At 38.6% G+C, this 12,668-nt stretch overlaps 1 protein-coding gene across 14 annotated transcripts in view; it reads right to left on the bottom strand.

Moving 5' to 3' along the window:
- Chd9 (chromodomain helicase DNA binding protein 9) overlaps window positions 1-12,668 on the bottom strand; it is a 268,879-nt gene that overhangs the window by 100,328 nt on the left and 155,883 nt on the right. For all 14 annotated transcript variants that reach the window (XM_045161271.1, XM_045161280.1, XM_045161276.1 and 11 more), the window contains 2 exons: window positions 8,914-9,000; window positions 8,549-8,686 (listed from right to left, as the gene is read on the bottom strand). In XM_045161271.1, the coding sequence (XP_045017206.1) occupies window positions 8,549-8,686; window positions 8,914-9,000 (225 nt within the window). The remainder of the gene's footprint in view (window positions 1-8,548; window positions 8,687-8,913; window positions 9,001-12,668) is intronic.

Here is a 12,668-nt window from a genome sequence, read left to right as displayed (position 1 = left end):
CGCTGCTAATCAGACTTCTGGCACTAGGAGTATAGCGAGGGAGGGATGGGGAATACAGATCGACAGAAATATCCTGCGGGTCGCCTGGATAGAATTTCATTTTAGTGGGCTGGAGAGATGGCTTATCAGTTAAGTGCTTGCCTGTGAAGCCTAAGGACCCAGGTTCAAAGCTTTATTTATTCCCTAGGACCCACATTAGCCAGATGCACAAGGGGGCGCACGCGACTGGAGTTCGTGTGCAGTGGCTGGAAGCCCTGGTGTGCCCATTCTCTCTATCTGCCTCTTTCTGTCAGTCTCAAATAAATAAAAACAAACAACAATAAATTTAAAAAAGAATTGTATTTTAGCAATAATGCCAACAGGAACAGTGTTTCAGCCTCAGTTTCACCACTTACAGTGTGGATAGAAAAATTAATGCTTCAATGTACAAAATACGCTGGACCAAATAGCTTCAAGAGTTCTCATTGTGCTGGTCCATCATTTTTCACAGACACAAGATACAATAGAAGCCAGGAGTGGTGGTGCATGTCTTTTATCCCAGCACTCTGGAGGCAGAGGTAGGAGGATTGCTATGATAGCCTGAGACTACACAGTGAATTCCATCCTAGGTTACAAGACTCTACCTTGGGAAATAGGGAGAGAGGGAAAAAAGGAAAAGAGAACAGGAGAGCGAGTGAGTGAGCCAGCACGGGCTTGGTTACGGCACTTGCCTGCAAAGACAAAGGACCCAGCCTATATTCCCCAAGACCTAAGTAAGCCAGATACTGAAGGTGGTGCATGGGTCGGGAGATCATTTGCAGTGACTATAAGCCATGATGTGCCCATTCTCACTTTCTCTCTATCAGATAAATAAATTAATTAATTATATGTATTTTTTAAAGATATGATGGGGGCTGGAGAGATGGCTTAGCAATTAAGGCGTTTGCCTGCAAAGCAAAAGAACATCGATTTGATTAACCAGGACCCACATAAGCAAGATGCACAAGGGGACACATGTGTCTGGAGTTCGTCTGCAGTGGCTGGAAGCCCTAGGGCCCCCATTCTCTCTCCCTCTCTCTCTTTCCCTCTCTCAAATAAATAAATAAAAATAAAAATATTTTTAAAAATGCTTAAAACTGGAGTTTATTTGCCCTGGCTCCTGGCACTCCCATTCTCTCCCAACCCTCCCTCAAATAGATTAAAAAAATAAAATTAAATTAAAGATATGATGGAACTTCTAAAACATAGATGTGCAACAAATAGAGAAAAAAAAAGTTTTCTAAGGAAGAATATGTGAGAGAAGAAAATAAAATGAAAAGTTATCTTAAGGGCTGTAGAGATGGCTTAGAGGCTAAGGTGTTTGCCTGTGAAGCTAAAGGACTTACGTTCGACTCCCCAGGACACACATTAGCAAGATGCACAAAGTGCACATGTGTCTGGAGTTCATTTGCAATGGCTGAAGGCCCTAGCGTGCCCATTCTCTCTCTGTGTTTATCTCTCTCTGTTTGCAAATAAATTTAAAAATTGTTTTTCAAAAAGGTATCTTGAAAAATAACTAAGATTGAATACAGATCTAGTTATGTCACAAGGAAAATATCATCACAAAGTGTTTCTATTTAAACACCCAAACAGCTAATCTCACCAAAAGAAATGAAAACACCATGAAGAAAAGGAACATTTTCTCAGTAGTAGAATTTCTGAAGAATTTTCTTATACTTTTGCTGCTCAATCATCTTTTGGCCATTGTAGGGAGGATCATACTAGAAAACATTCAACAACCTCCATCAGCATGGTTTCTGGAGAGTGAAGGGGGGCATGTATGTGTGTGAGAGAGTGTGAATGTGTGTGTGTGTGTGTCTTGGGTGTCTACTTCAATCAACATTTAGCTAGTGTAGTAGTCAGTCTGCCCTAGGGATGCCTTCTCACTAATTATCAAGTGCTAGGATTATACAGGCAGGCAAGATCCCAACTCAACACATGTTTGTGGGGCAAGTGCTTTATCCACTGAGCCAGCTCCCTAACCTCTCCACTAGCACGTTTTGATGTAAAAGAATTCTGACTTCCTAAAAAAGAAAGATATCTGATACTCAACAGTAGACATTGCAAGCCTTAAAGATGGCCAGCCAGGCCAAATGAGCCAATGGGTGCAACAGGAGCATGTCTGTTATGGGGGAAACCAACCACTCTCTAATTGGACTGGAGGCCCACTGCATGGAAGGGATACATCCTTGATACTGAAAACCTACAACAGGGGTAGTCATGAGCCCTAAGGGTGTAACGTCTGCTGATGTCTGGCTAAATGTATAAATGTATGTACTATGCTCACCAAACTGCCCAGTAAGCACTTCTCTTAATGTTCATACCCATATATTAATGGTACTCTCACTTAGTTAGAGAAGCTTCTCTTTTCAGATGGCAGTAACCTTGGGATGACTCCGAAGTCACCATGTGCTGAGAAGTGACAGGGGCGTACTCAGCACTGAAATATCTCTATCACTCCTTCCAAGGCTCAGGATTTATTGCGGGAGAGGTGGTAGAAAGAATATAAATGCCAAAGGAAGGGGTAGGACTCCTTACAATGTGCTCCTTCAGACACAAAATGACATGAATATCCATGACCTCACAGTGCCTGACACTACCTACAAGACCATCATAACAGGAGGAAAAGATCATGATATGAAAATATCTGACTTGTGACAGCTAACTAAAGAAGCATGATGATACTTAGGTGGCTGTAGCACTTGTCTTTATTTGTGTTGTGAATGTGGCATTTATAAGCAGGCTCTTAACAAGGTAAACATATAGGTAAGTGTATGACCCCAATGTTTGACTTTAAAAATACCAGGTATTTACTCAAGAGAGATAAAAGCCCATGTCTATACTACAATGTTCATAGGAACTTTGCTTTTAATGGTCAACACAAATATTCACCAATAGGCAAATTGACACAAAAATTATGGGTTATTCCATTAAAATAAAATTCTTCTCAGTAATAAAAAGTTATGAATGATCAATACATGTAATATGAAATGCAAAATAATTTATACTTATGAAATGTATTGTTTGTTCATATAAAGTAGGAAATGAAATAAATGACAGCGATACAAAGACAGTTTCCTAGGAATAGAAGTGGGATTCAAAGACAATTTTGGAGGAAGAGATTACAAAGGCACATGAAAAAAACCTTTGGGCATGATAACTCAATAGCCTATCCTAAATATGTAAAATTTATTATATATTAACTTTGACAGAGATATCATAAAAAGGCTGACTAATGCATATCATATTTTCTCACGTATTTTACAGTACTATATTTATAGGTAGTACTACTTTTGACATTCAAGGTACAAACCATTTCTTTAAAAATAAATCTATGCTAGAAAGATGGCTTAGTGGTTGAGGCACTTGCCTGTGAAGCCTAAGGACCCACAAAAGCCAGATGCACAGGATGGAGAAGTATCTAGGGCTCTTTTGCAGTGGCTAGAGGCCCTGGCATGCCCATTTTTCTTCTTCTCCCCCAATCTCAAATAAAGTATATGTTTTTTGAAAAAATCTAGGGGCTGGTGAGATGGATTGGTAGCTAAGGCACTTGTCTGAGAAGCCTAAGGACCCCAGGCTCAATTCCCCAGGACCCATATGAGCCAGATACACAAGGTAGTGCATGTTTCTGGAGACTGTTTGCAGTGGCTGGAGGCTCTTGTATGGCCATTCTCGTTCTTTCTCTCAATAAAATCAAATAAATACTTTTAAAATCTAGAAGCATAACATTATGTGTAAATATGTTTATTAACTTACACAGGTGCTTACTCAAATACACTTTTCTTCTGGAACAATGAAAAACTTCTTATGAATTTATTCTGGCTTGCTAAGACATGATGAACATCATGAACAATGCTAGAAAAGCAGAGAAATATTACTATACTAACCTCCAGTTAATAGGGTCTAGGTCTTAAGTAGAATAAATAAGCTTCTATGGAACTTGAGAAAGAATTCCAATTGCCTTCTGCTTAAATTATAGTTATCAGTGAATAAAATTAGTTATAAAAACTGTCAGGATGAGAGCATTGAGGAAGAGATGGTTCAATGAATAAAGTGTGCAACAATGAGTACCTGAGTTCTCATCCCCAGACGCCACATATATCCAGAAGCTGTTGCAGGCTTCTGTAATCCCAGTATGCCTATGGTGAGAAGGAAGGCAGAGACAGGAGAATTTCCCAGAAACTCACTAATGCAGCAGCGAACAATGAAAGAGTGCCTAATTTAAGAGTCTGCCTCGAATGAGGTGGAAGGTGGGATCTAATCTGAAAGTTATCTTCTGACCTCTATATGAGTGCACAAATACCAAATGAACAAATAAATATGATTTGTAGATAGATATAGATAACAGATAAAGTTTAAAAAGCTGTTAGGTTACTTGGGATATATAAAGTAAGTAGATGAAAATCAAGAGTATACTACAAACAACTGGTTATTGAAGCTCTGATGCTACCAAAAATACAATCATGGTGTATTAATGAATACATTTTTTCCTTTCAATGTTGTGAATCCAAACCAGGGGACTTGCTATACTAGGCAACAACTCCATCAGTGAGTTACATGCACTTGGTTGCCTTTAACTGACCCAGTTTGATTCCTCCGTACCCACATAAAGCTAGATGCGCAAAGTGGCATATGCTCCTGGAATTTGTATGTGGTGGCAAGAGGCCCTGGTACACCTGTTCTCCCAACCTCTCCCCCCTCACCTGCCCTACCCTTCCTCAGCTGCTTGCAAGTAAATATTTTCTTTTAAAAAGCATCTCTTAAATGATAGTAAGTCAGCTTTACATAACTAATGCTTGATATTTTAATTACTATGAATTCTATTCTATATAGGCCTCTTTTCAGTAATCTAATCTCTACTAATTTTTGGGGTCAGAGAAACATTTTATTTACAAAATCTCTATAAAATTTTTAAATGATTCATGTATTATTTTGTTTAACAGTAACATCAGCAAAATAAAACACTACTAACCTATCACTTTTTGTGTAAATGTGTATGCATGTGGAGCCCAGAGGTTGGTGCCAAGTTCAGAGCTCTCCAATTCAGCTAGGCCAGCTAGGCAACGTGCCCCCAGTGATCCTGTTTCTAACTCCCAGGTGCTGGGATCACAGTGGTACACCATACCCACCCCAACATTAACATGGGTGCTAAGGGTCCAAATTAGATTCCTCATGCTTGTGTGATAAACACTTTATCCACCTCCCTAACTCGTACCATTTATTATTGTTTTTGCATGTGTGTATGTAGAATATGTGTGTGATGTGGGATATTCATGTGTGTGAGAGTAGATGTACAAATACTGAAGATGGTAGAGAACCTTGGGCACCCTACTCTATCACTCAACTGCATATTTTCTTGCTATAGCATCTTTCCTTCAACCCAGTGCTGCTATCAGTTGGTGAGCTCAAGCATTTCTGTAGTCTTCACACCCTGTGGACTGGCATTATAGATTGTGTGGCTCCCCAACTTTTAACTTGGGTTGGGGTGGGGGCAGGGGAAGGTCTCTGACCCACAATGCCTTCATGCCTAAGAAGCAAGCATACTTAGCTGCTGAGCCATCTCCTCTACACCTCCAATTTCTTTTTTCTCTCTCTCTCTCTCTTTTTGGTTTGGGTTTATAAGATAGGGTTACATTCTAGCCCAGGCTTACTTACTCAGTAGTCCCAGGCTGGCCTCAAACGCAGGACCATCCTTCTACCTCTGCCTCCCAAAGTGCTGTGATTAAAGGCTTGCAACATGCCTGGCTAAACCTACTTTCTTTAATTATGATAGACTAGCACTGTAATCATCAATTTTATACTAAGAGAATAAATTCCATGACTGGCCTTCTTTCCCAGGGACTATACTCTTTGTCTAAGGTATCACTAATCTACAGCGCCCATCACTGGTGATACGAACTTTGGGTTAAGACCCACAGATCTCAAGAAATAGCTTACTCCATGAGACTAAAGGTTGGTTACCACCAAAGCAGAGTTTACAACCAAAGAGAAAATCCTTTCTTGTCATAACTTCTCTTGTTCAACTTCTCTCTGAAGTAGTTGAGCTTCCTTCTAGGTTCAAGAGAAGCATGCTGAACTCAAAAGAATAGGAGTGGGGCTGGAGAGATAGATGGTTTAGTGGTCAAGGCACTACCCTGCAAAGCTAAAAGACCCAGGTTCAATTTCCCAGTACCCATGTAAGCCAGATGCACAAAGAAGTACATACATCTGGAGTTGGTTTGCAGTGGCTAGATGCCCTAGTACACCCATTCTTTCTATCTGCCTCTGTCTCACACTTCCTCAAAAATGAATAAAAAGTCATGAGAGTGAAGTATGCTTATGGCAGAGGTCTAGATGACATCACTGGAAAATGAACTTTAAGAAGACCATCAAATAACTATTATAAAAACAGGACCTTGTTCTTGAAGTATTTCTTTTTTTAAAAAAAGTTGGTTTTTTTTTTTTTTTTCCTATTAACTTGAGGGATGCAGGGAGAGAAAATGGACTTGCAAGGGCCTCTAGCCACTGAAACTGAACTCAAGATGCATGTACCATCATGTACATCTGGCTTATGTGGGTACTGGGAAATGAATCTGTATTCTTAGACTTTGCAGACAAAAGCCCTAACCAGTAAGCCATCTATCTCTCCAGCCCAATTTCTCTTTTTTACTTAATATCTGTACTTTTCTCATGTCAGCCTTTGTCATGAGGATGCTAAATCAAAAATCATCTGCTACTGTTTTCACATATGAATTCCCTCTTTAGTGAAGGAAAAAATGTCCATGACCAAATTATAATTAAAAGAGAACAGGGCAAAATACTTAAGAAAATGTTAACATGGAGGGAGGCAATTACCATGGGATATGTTTTTATAGTTATGGAAAATGCTAATAAAAATTTTTTAAAAATGTTAACATGTCTCCTCAATGTGGGTTTCTTTTAGATGACTCAAAATCTAAATTCACACAGCAACAATCCCAAGCTTAAAAGAAAGTAAAAAAGAGATACTTGTTGGCAATATTACAAGTTGCCATAATCTTCCAAATTTTGTGGTATCTACACTATAAAAATTAGTGATCTACTCACAAGTGGGTATTTTTCATTGTTGTTTTTCTTTTTCTTTCTTTCTTTTTTTTGAGAGAAGAGATATGCATGCCATCAACAAGAAATTGTGCTTAATTTACAAAGACCATTATTTTGTTGCATTCAAGATCGAACCTGGGGCCTAGATCATCAACCTTTACGCAGGCTTTAACAGTAGTTTGCATAATAGATTCTTCTGAGAGATTACTGTGAACTGAGTTGGTAGGTGGGCAGGTGGAGAAGGCAGAAGGAAGGATAAAGACATACATGATCTATTCATGATACATACATATCTGTAAACTGTTATGGTTTAACTGTGAAAAGTCCCCAACAGGCTCGTGTGTTTAAACACTTAGTTACCAGCTGGTAGCAGTGTTTTCAAAGGCTGTGGAAAACTTTTGAGTCATGAGCCCTACCTCACTGATGGAGGTAGGTGACTAGAGGTCGGCCTTGAGGTTTATACCCGCCTCTTGTTCCAGCCTGCACTCTGTATCTCCTGGTTCACATTAAGTGAACAAGTGACTGCTGTTCATACTCTTCACCAAGGATGGGGCCTCTGTCACCTTGGAAACTCCACTAACACTGAGCCAAAGTAAATCCTCAATTTGCTTCTGTCAGGTTATTTTGTCACAGCGATGAGAAAAGCAACTAATACAGTATATCCCATTAATCTGTACAATAAAAAAAGAGTAAAATTTTTCTAAAAATTGAAGTTACCATAGTAGATAAACTGAATAGTTATGAAAAATAACGAGTTTATAGAAATAACTAAAGGGTAGGATCTTATTTTCTTTGAATCATGAACTCTTGAGAGGTACATCTATATAACTAATCTGAGTAGAATAGAGGGAAACAAATTAACAGATGTAGATAGAAGTCTTAAATGGAACAACTTATGGAGAGTTGTAAGAAAATGCTTCCCAAAAATTTAAATATACATATACTCAAATAAAGTACATTACTAATCTATCTTATAGAAACTGTAAAAGGGAGCCGGGCGTGGTGGCACACGCCTTTAATCCGAGCACTCGGGAGGCAGAGTTAGGAGGATTGCCGTGAGTTCGAGGCCACCCTGAGACTATATGGTAAGTTCCAGGTCAGCCTGACCTACAGTGAGACCCTACCTCGAAAACCAAAAAAAAAAAAAAGAAACTGTAAAAGGGCTTGATGACCAATGCAGCACTGTTTGTAATGCTGAAAAAAAGGAAGACCTGCCAATGGAGGAACAGCTAAATTAGCTATCTATTAGTATGCATGTGAAAAAAGACCACAATAACTGTATACCAAAGACAAAGTTAAAATTTGAAAGTTAGGACTCTGGTTCTAATTTGATAGTGCATATGCTTAGAATGCAAACACCTGTGGGTTCAAATTCATGCCCTACAGACACACAAAAAATTGAAACTGACATTAAACCCTCTAAATTAAATGCTGAGATTCTAAGAAACTCTCTAAGATAGGTTCTTACCAGACGTCTTGTGTCAGGCCTTGAAGCTTGCAGTTGTTCAAACTCTTCTATTTTTGTAAGATCTACATCTTCTTTTAATTCCCAGGTACTATCTTCATATGGCAATGAGCACCACTTTACCAAGTAGTAAATAACAGACTGCAAAAAAATTATTTTCCTGTTACCACTTTGAGAAAAGGATAGTAAACAGCTTAAATAGAAAGCAGTTATAAGTAACTTAAATATGTACTAACCTCTATCAATAAAAATAAATGAAGCAGTTTTAGAAATGCTTTTAGGCCTTAGCTTTTGAAAGGGCTACTGGCTTGAATATTAGAAAGCTGAAGGGTCATCTTACTTAAAAGCCATTTTCATCTAATAATTACCTCACCAGTATCTTTATCTTCACAAAAAGAAACTTCTAGTACTCTGTCTACTTCAACGTAGTCTGGGTTAAAGGGCTCTTCTTCCATCTGAAATTAAAAAGCAACTTTATTGATATCTGACAAAGAAATAAAAAGTAATTTACTACTAATTTTCTACATGACACACATCAGTTTGATTTCTATTAAATTTCCAATATAAAAATTTTCCAATTTAACTTCTAAAACTATAAATGATATGAAACACCGTGTGCTATAAATAAAAGCAAACTAGTAACACTTAAATACATATTCCAGATAAGTAACTCTATATGTGGTTAATAATCTTCTAAAAGTGACCTCTGTCTCTTTCGTCTGCTACTCTGCTTAGATTGCGAGAAAAGAAGACCAATTACCCCACCTGTTCTTTCAGTTTTCAGCTGTCAGATTATGAAACCACACTCTTCATCCTTACGTGATGGTCCTATACTCAAGATCCACTTACAAAGCATAATGCAAACTCTCTACTTGGGCTACCTCAAACTCATTTACGCTTTAATTTGCATACTTTTTATAATTTCTGACTGGGGAAAAAAAGGAAGTATTGGTGGCTATCTGTGCCCCATGCTCACATATAAATCAAAACCTAGAGAAATCATATTAAAATTTTTTTTTGCCTTCCTTATCCTCCACATTTAGTAAATCAGCAATTCCTCCTCCCCAACACACAACCCCCCACCCCAGCCCCGGGGAGAGGATTAAGTAAAACAGGGTCTGCAGGATCTTACTGTGTTGCCCATGCTGGGTTAAAGCTCATGCATGATCCTGTTCTAATAACCTCTCAAATAGCTGGGATAGGTATATGTCGCTGTATCTGACTTTACAGAGAGAGAGAGAGAGGTGCTGGAGAACAAACCTAAGGCCTGAGCATGAAGTGCAAGCACTCACCACTTAGCAATATTTCTAGCGAAGATTCGGGTTAAAACTAACTCAAATTGGTTCCTATTACTCTTATTACTTATGAAATCTACAAATTATCGCCTTAGTTGTCCATAAATTATTATTTCACCTTTCCTTAATGTTTTTATACTGTCCCTAGTGAAGGCAATCTTTCTCAAATACAAATTTCAGATATTGCTCCCTTACCTACTCAAATCATTCACTGATTATATTTGAGGATCAGATCAAAATTAATTTTTGTTTGAACAGAATCCTTCCTAATTCTGCAACCATACCTCCTATAGCTACAACTTTGTATTTCAGAGGTATAATATAATGTTTTTTAAAAATATGTTTTATTTAGCTAGTTGCAAACAGAGAGAGACCAGGAGGGGTGGCTATAGCAGGACCTCCAGTCACTGCAAATGAACTCCAGATGCATGTGCCACCGCATGCATCTGGCTTTACATGGGTACTGGGGAATTGAACCTAGATCCTTTGGCTTTGTAGGAAAATGCCTTAACCTCTAAGCCATCTCTGTTGCCCTGATTTCTGAAACTCTGTGTTCTGTCATATACTTAACTGTTAACCTCGTTTTTCTCTAACTAGACTGTTATTCCTTCTTTTACTTGCTTGGGTAATCCCCCCTCCTCTCTGAACCCTTACTTTCAACCTCCCTCAGCTTTCTTTGCTGGCTCCTTCATCTACTTCAACTCTAAAATGTTGTATACTCCATGTGTGCACCATTATTCTTTTCTCTATGTTAAATCTCTTGAATGATACTGTCATCTATAATATCTATAATTTTACGTAAGACATATGTGATAATAAGCATAGCCCCAAATTAGACTGGTATTTTAAGACTGGAGGGTTGGCATGAGGTAAGCGGTAACTGCTTTTTCTGGTGAAGAATACATTCAATTAGTTTGAATTGATTATTTCACAGTGACTATTCAAATGCTAAATTGCACATAAACCTGCCTAACTACATGCAATAGTAATGTCAGTTTCAATACAAACTTTGTCCAGTAATTGTTCCATTTAAAATTTTTTCCATTGATTAAGAGAAAATACATGCACAGATTCTAATTATTTAGTCTTAGGTTCTCTCCTTTCTTCCTCCTTTTCCTCCCTTCCTTTTCCCTCCCTCCTTCCCTTCTTTCTTTCTAAAATAGGATCTCATATAGCAAAGGCTGGCCTTGAATACCCTATGTAGCCAAGGATGACTCTGTACTTATCATTTTGCTTCCACCTCCAGAGTACAGGGATTTATAGTGTGTGCCACTGTACATTGAAGCTCTTCAACACTATAGGAAGTTCCACATTAGAGGAAATATTTCAAGGACTAGGAGTAACTCCCAGCATCCATAAAATGCTAGCTCATTTAGAATTATCACATTGTTGTTTTATTTATTTTTTTTAATTTTTTTTATTTATTTTTTATTTGATAGCGACAGAGAGAAAGACAGATAGAGGGAGAGAGAGAGAGAATGGGCGTGCCAGGGCTTCCAGCCACTGCTAACAAACTCCAGATGCATGTGCCCCCTTGTGCATCTGGCTAACGTGGGTCCTGGGGAATTGAGCCTCGAACCAGGGTCCTTAGGCTTCACAGGCAAGCGCTTAACCACTAAGCCATCTCTCCAGCCCACATTGTTGTTTTATATTTATTTACTGAGACAGAGAGAGAATTGGTGCGGTCCACCAGGGCTTTCATCAGATACAAACGACCTAGAGATGCATGCGCCCACCTTGTGGTGCACGTATGGACATTACATGCTTGCATCACTGTGAATCTGGCTCCATGTGATCTGAAGATCAAACATGAGTTCTTAGGCTTTGCAGGCAAACGTCTTAATGTTTAAGCCTCATCTTCAGCCCCATCATATTGTTTTTAACATTTCATTTATTTATTGGAGAGAGGGGGCAGGTATCTTAATCTTGTGATCAAAATTAACTAACATATAGCCACATGCACAAGTGGGTGCGTGCATCTGGAGTTCGTTTGCAGTGGCTGGAGTACCTGGCATGCCCATTCTCTCTCTTGCCCTCTTTCTCTGTCAAATAAATAAATAAAAATAAAATTTTAAAAAAATATTAACTAACTTAGTTGGGCATGGTAGTGCACGACACTTAATCCCAGCCCTTCAGAGGCAAGAGGTAGGAGTATCACTGTAGGTTGAGGCCAGCATGAGACTACATAGTGAATTCCAGGTCAACCTGAAAAACCAAAAATAAACAAACAAACAAAACAACTAACAGGCTGGAGAGATGGCTTAGCTGTTAAGGTGCTTGCCTGTAAAGCCAAATGACCCAGGTTCAATTCCTCAGGACTGAAGTAAGCCAGATACACAAAGTGGCGTATGCATCTAGAATTTGTTTGCAGCAGCAGAAGGCCCTGGCATGCCCATTCTCTCTATCTGCCTCTTTCTCTCGTTTTCAAATAAAGAATAAAAAATAAAACAAAATGAACTAAGTACTGGCTAGGAATCAACCTACAGGACACATGAATATCATGTACCATCTGATATGATTCACCAAAAAGGGAAAAGCATCAATTTTGCAGCACTTAGAGAGGTGGGAGGAGAGAGAGAGGGAGAGAGAACAAAATACAAAATATGACGGACTGAATTCTGGAACAGACAGACACAAACAGATTATTACATGCTATAAAAAAAACTCATGCAATAATTAACGAATAAAGGTCTACAGATGAAATAGTGCTAAAACAATGACAACTGTATTATTTCTTTTAAAAAGATATTTGATTTTAATTTATTTGACAGAGAGAATATGAGCACACCATTGCCTACAGTCACTGCAAACAAACTCCAGATGCTTGT

Source organism: Jaculus jaculus, chromosome 1, assembly GCF_020740685.1.
Source record: "Jaculus jaculus isolate mJacJac1 chromosome 1, mJacJac1.mat.Y.cur, whole genome shotgun sequence".
In the NCBI taxonomy this organism is placed as follows: Eukaryota; Metazoa; Chordata; class Mammalia; order Rodentia; family Dipodidae; genus Jaculus; species Jaculus jaculus.
This window is presented reverse-complemented; position numbering and strand designations above follow the sequence as displayed.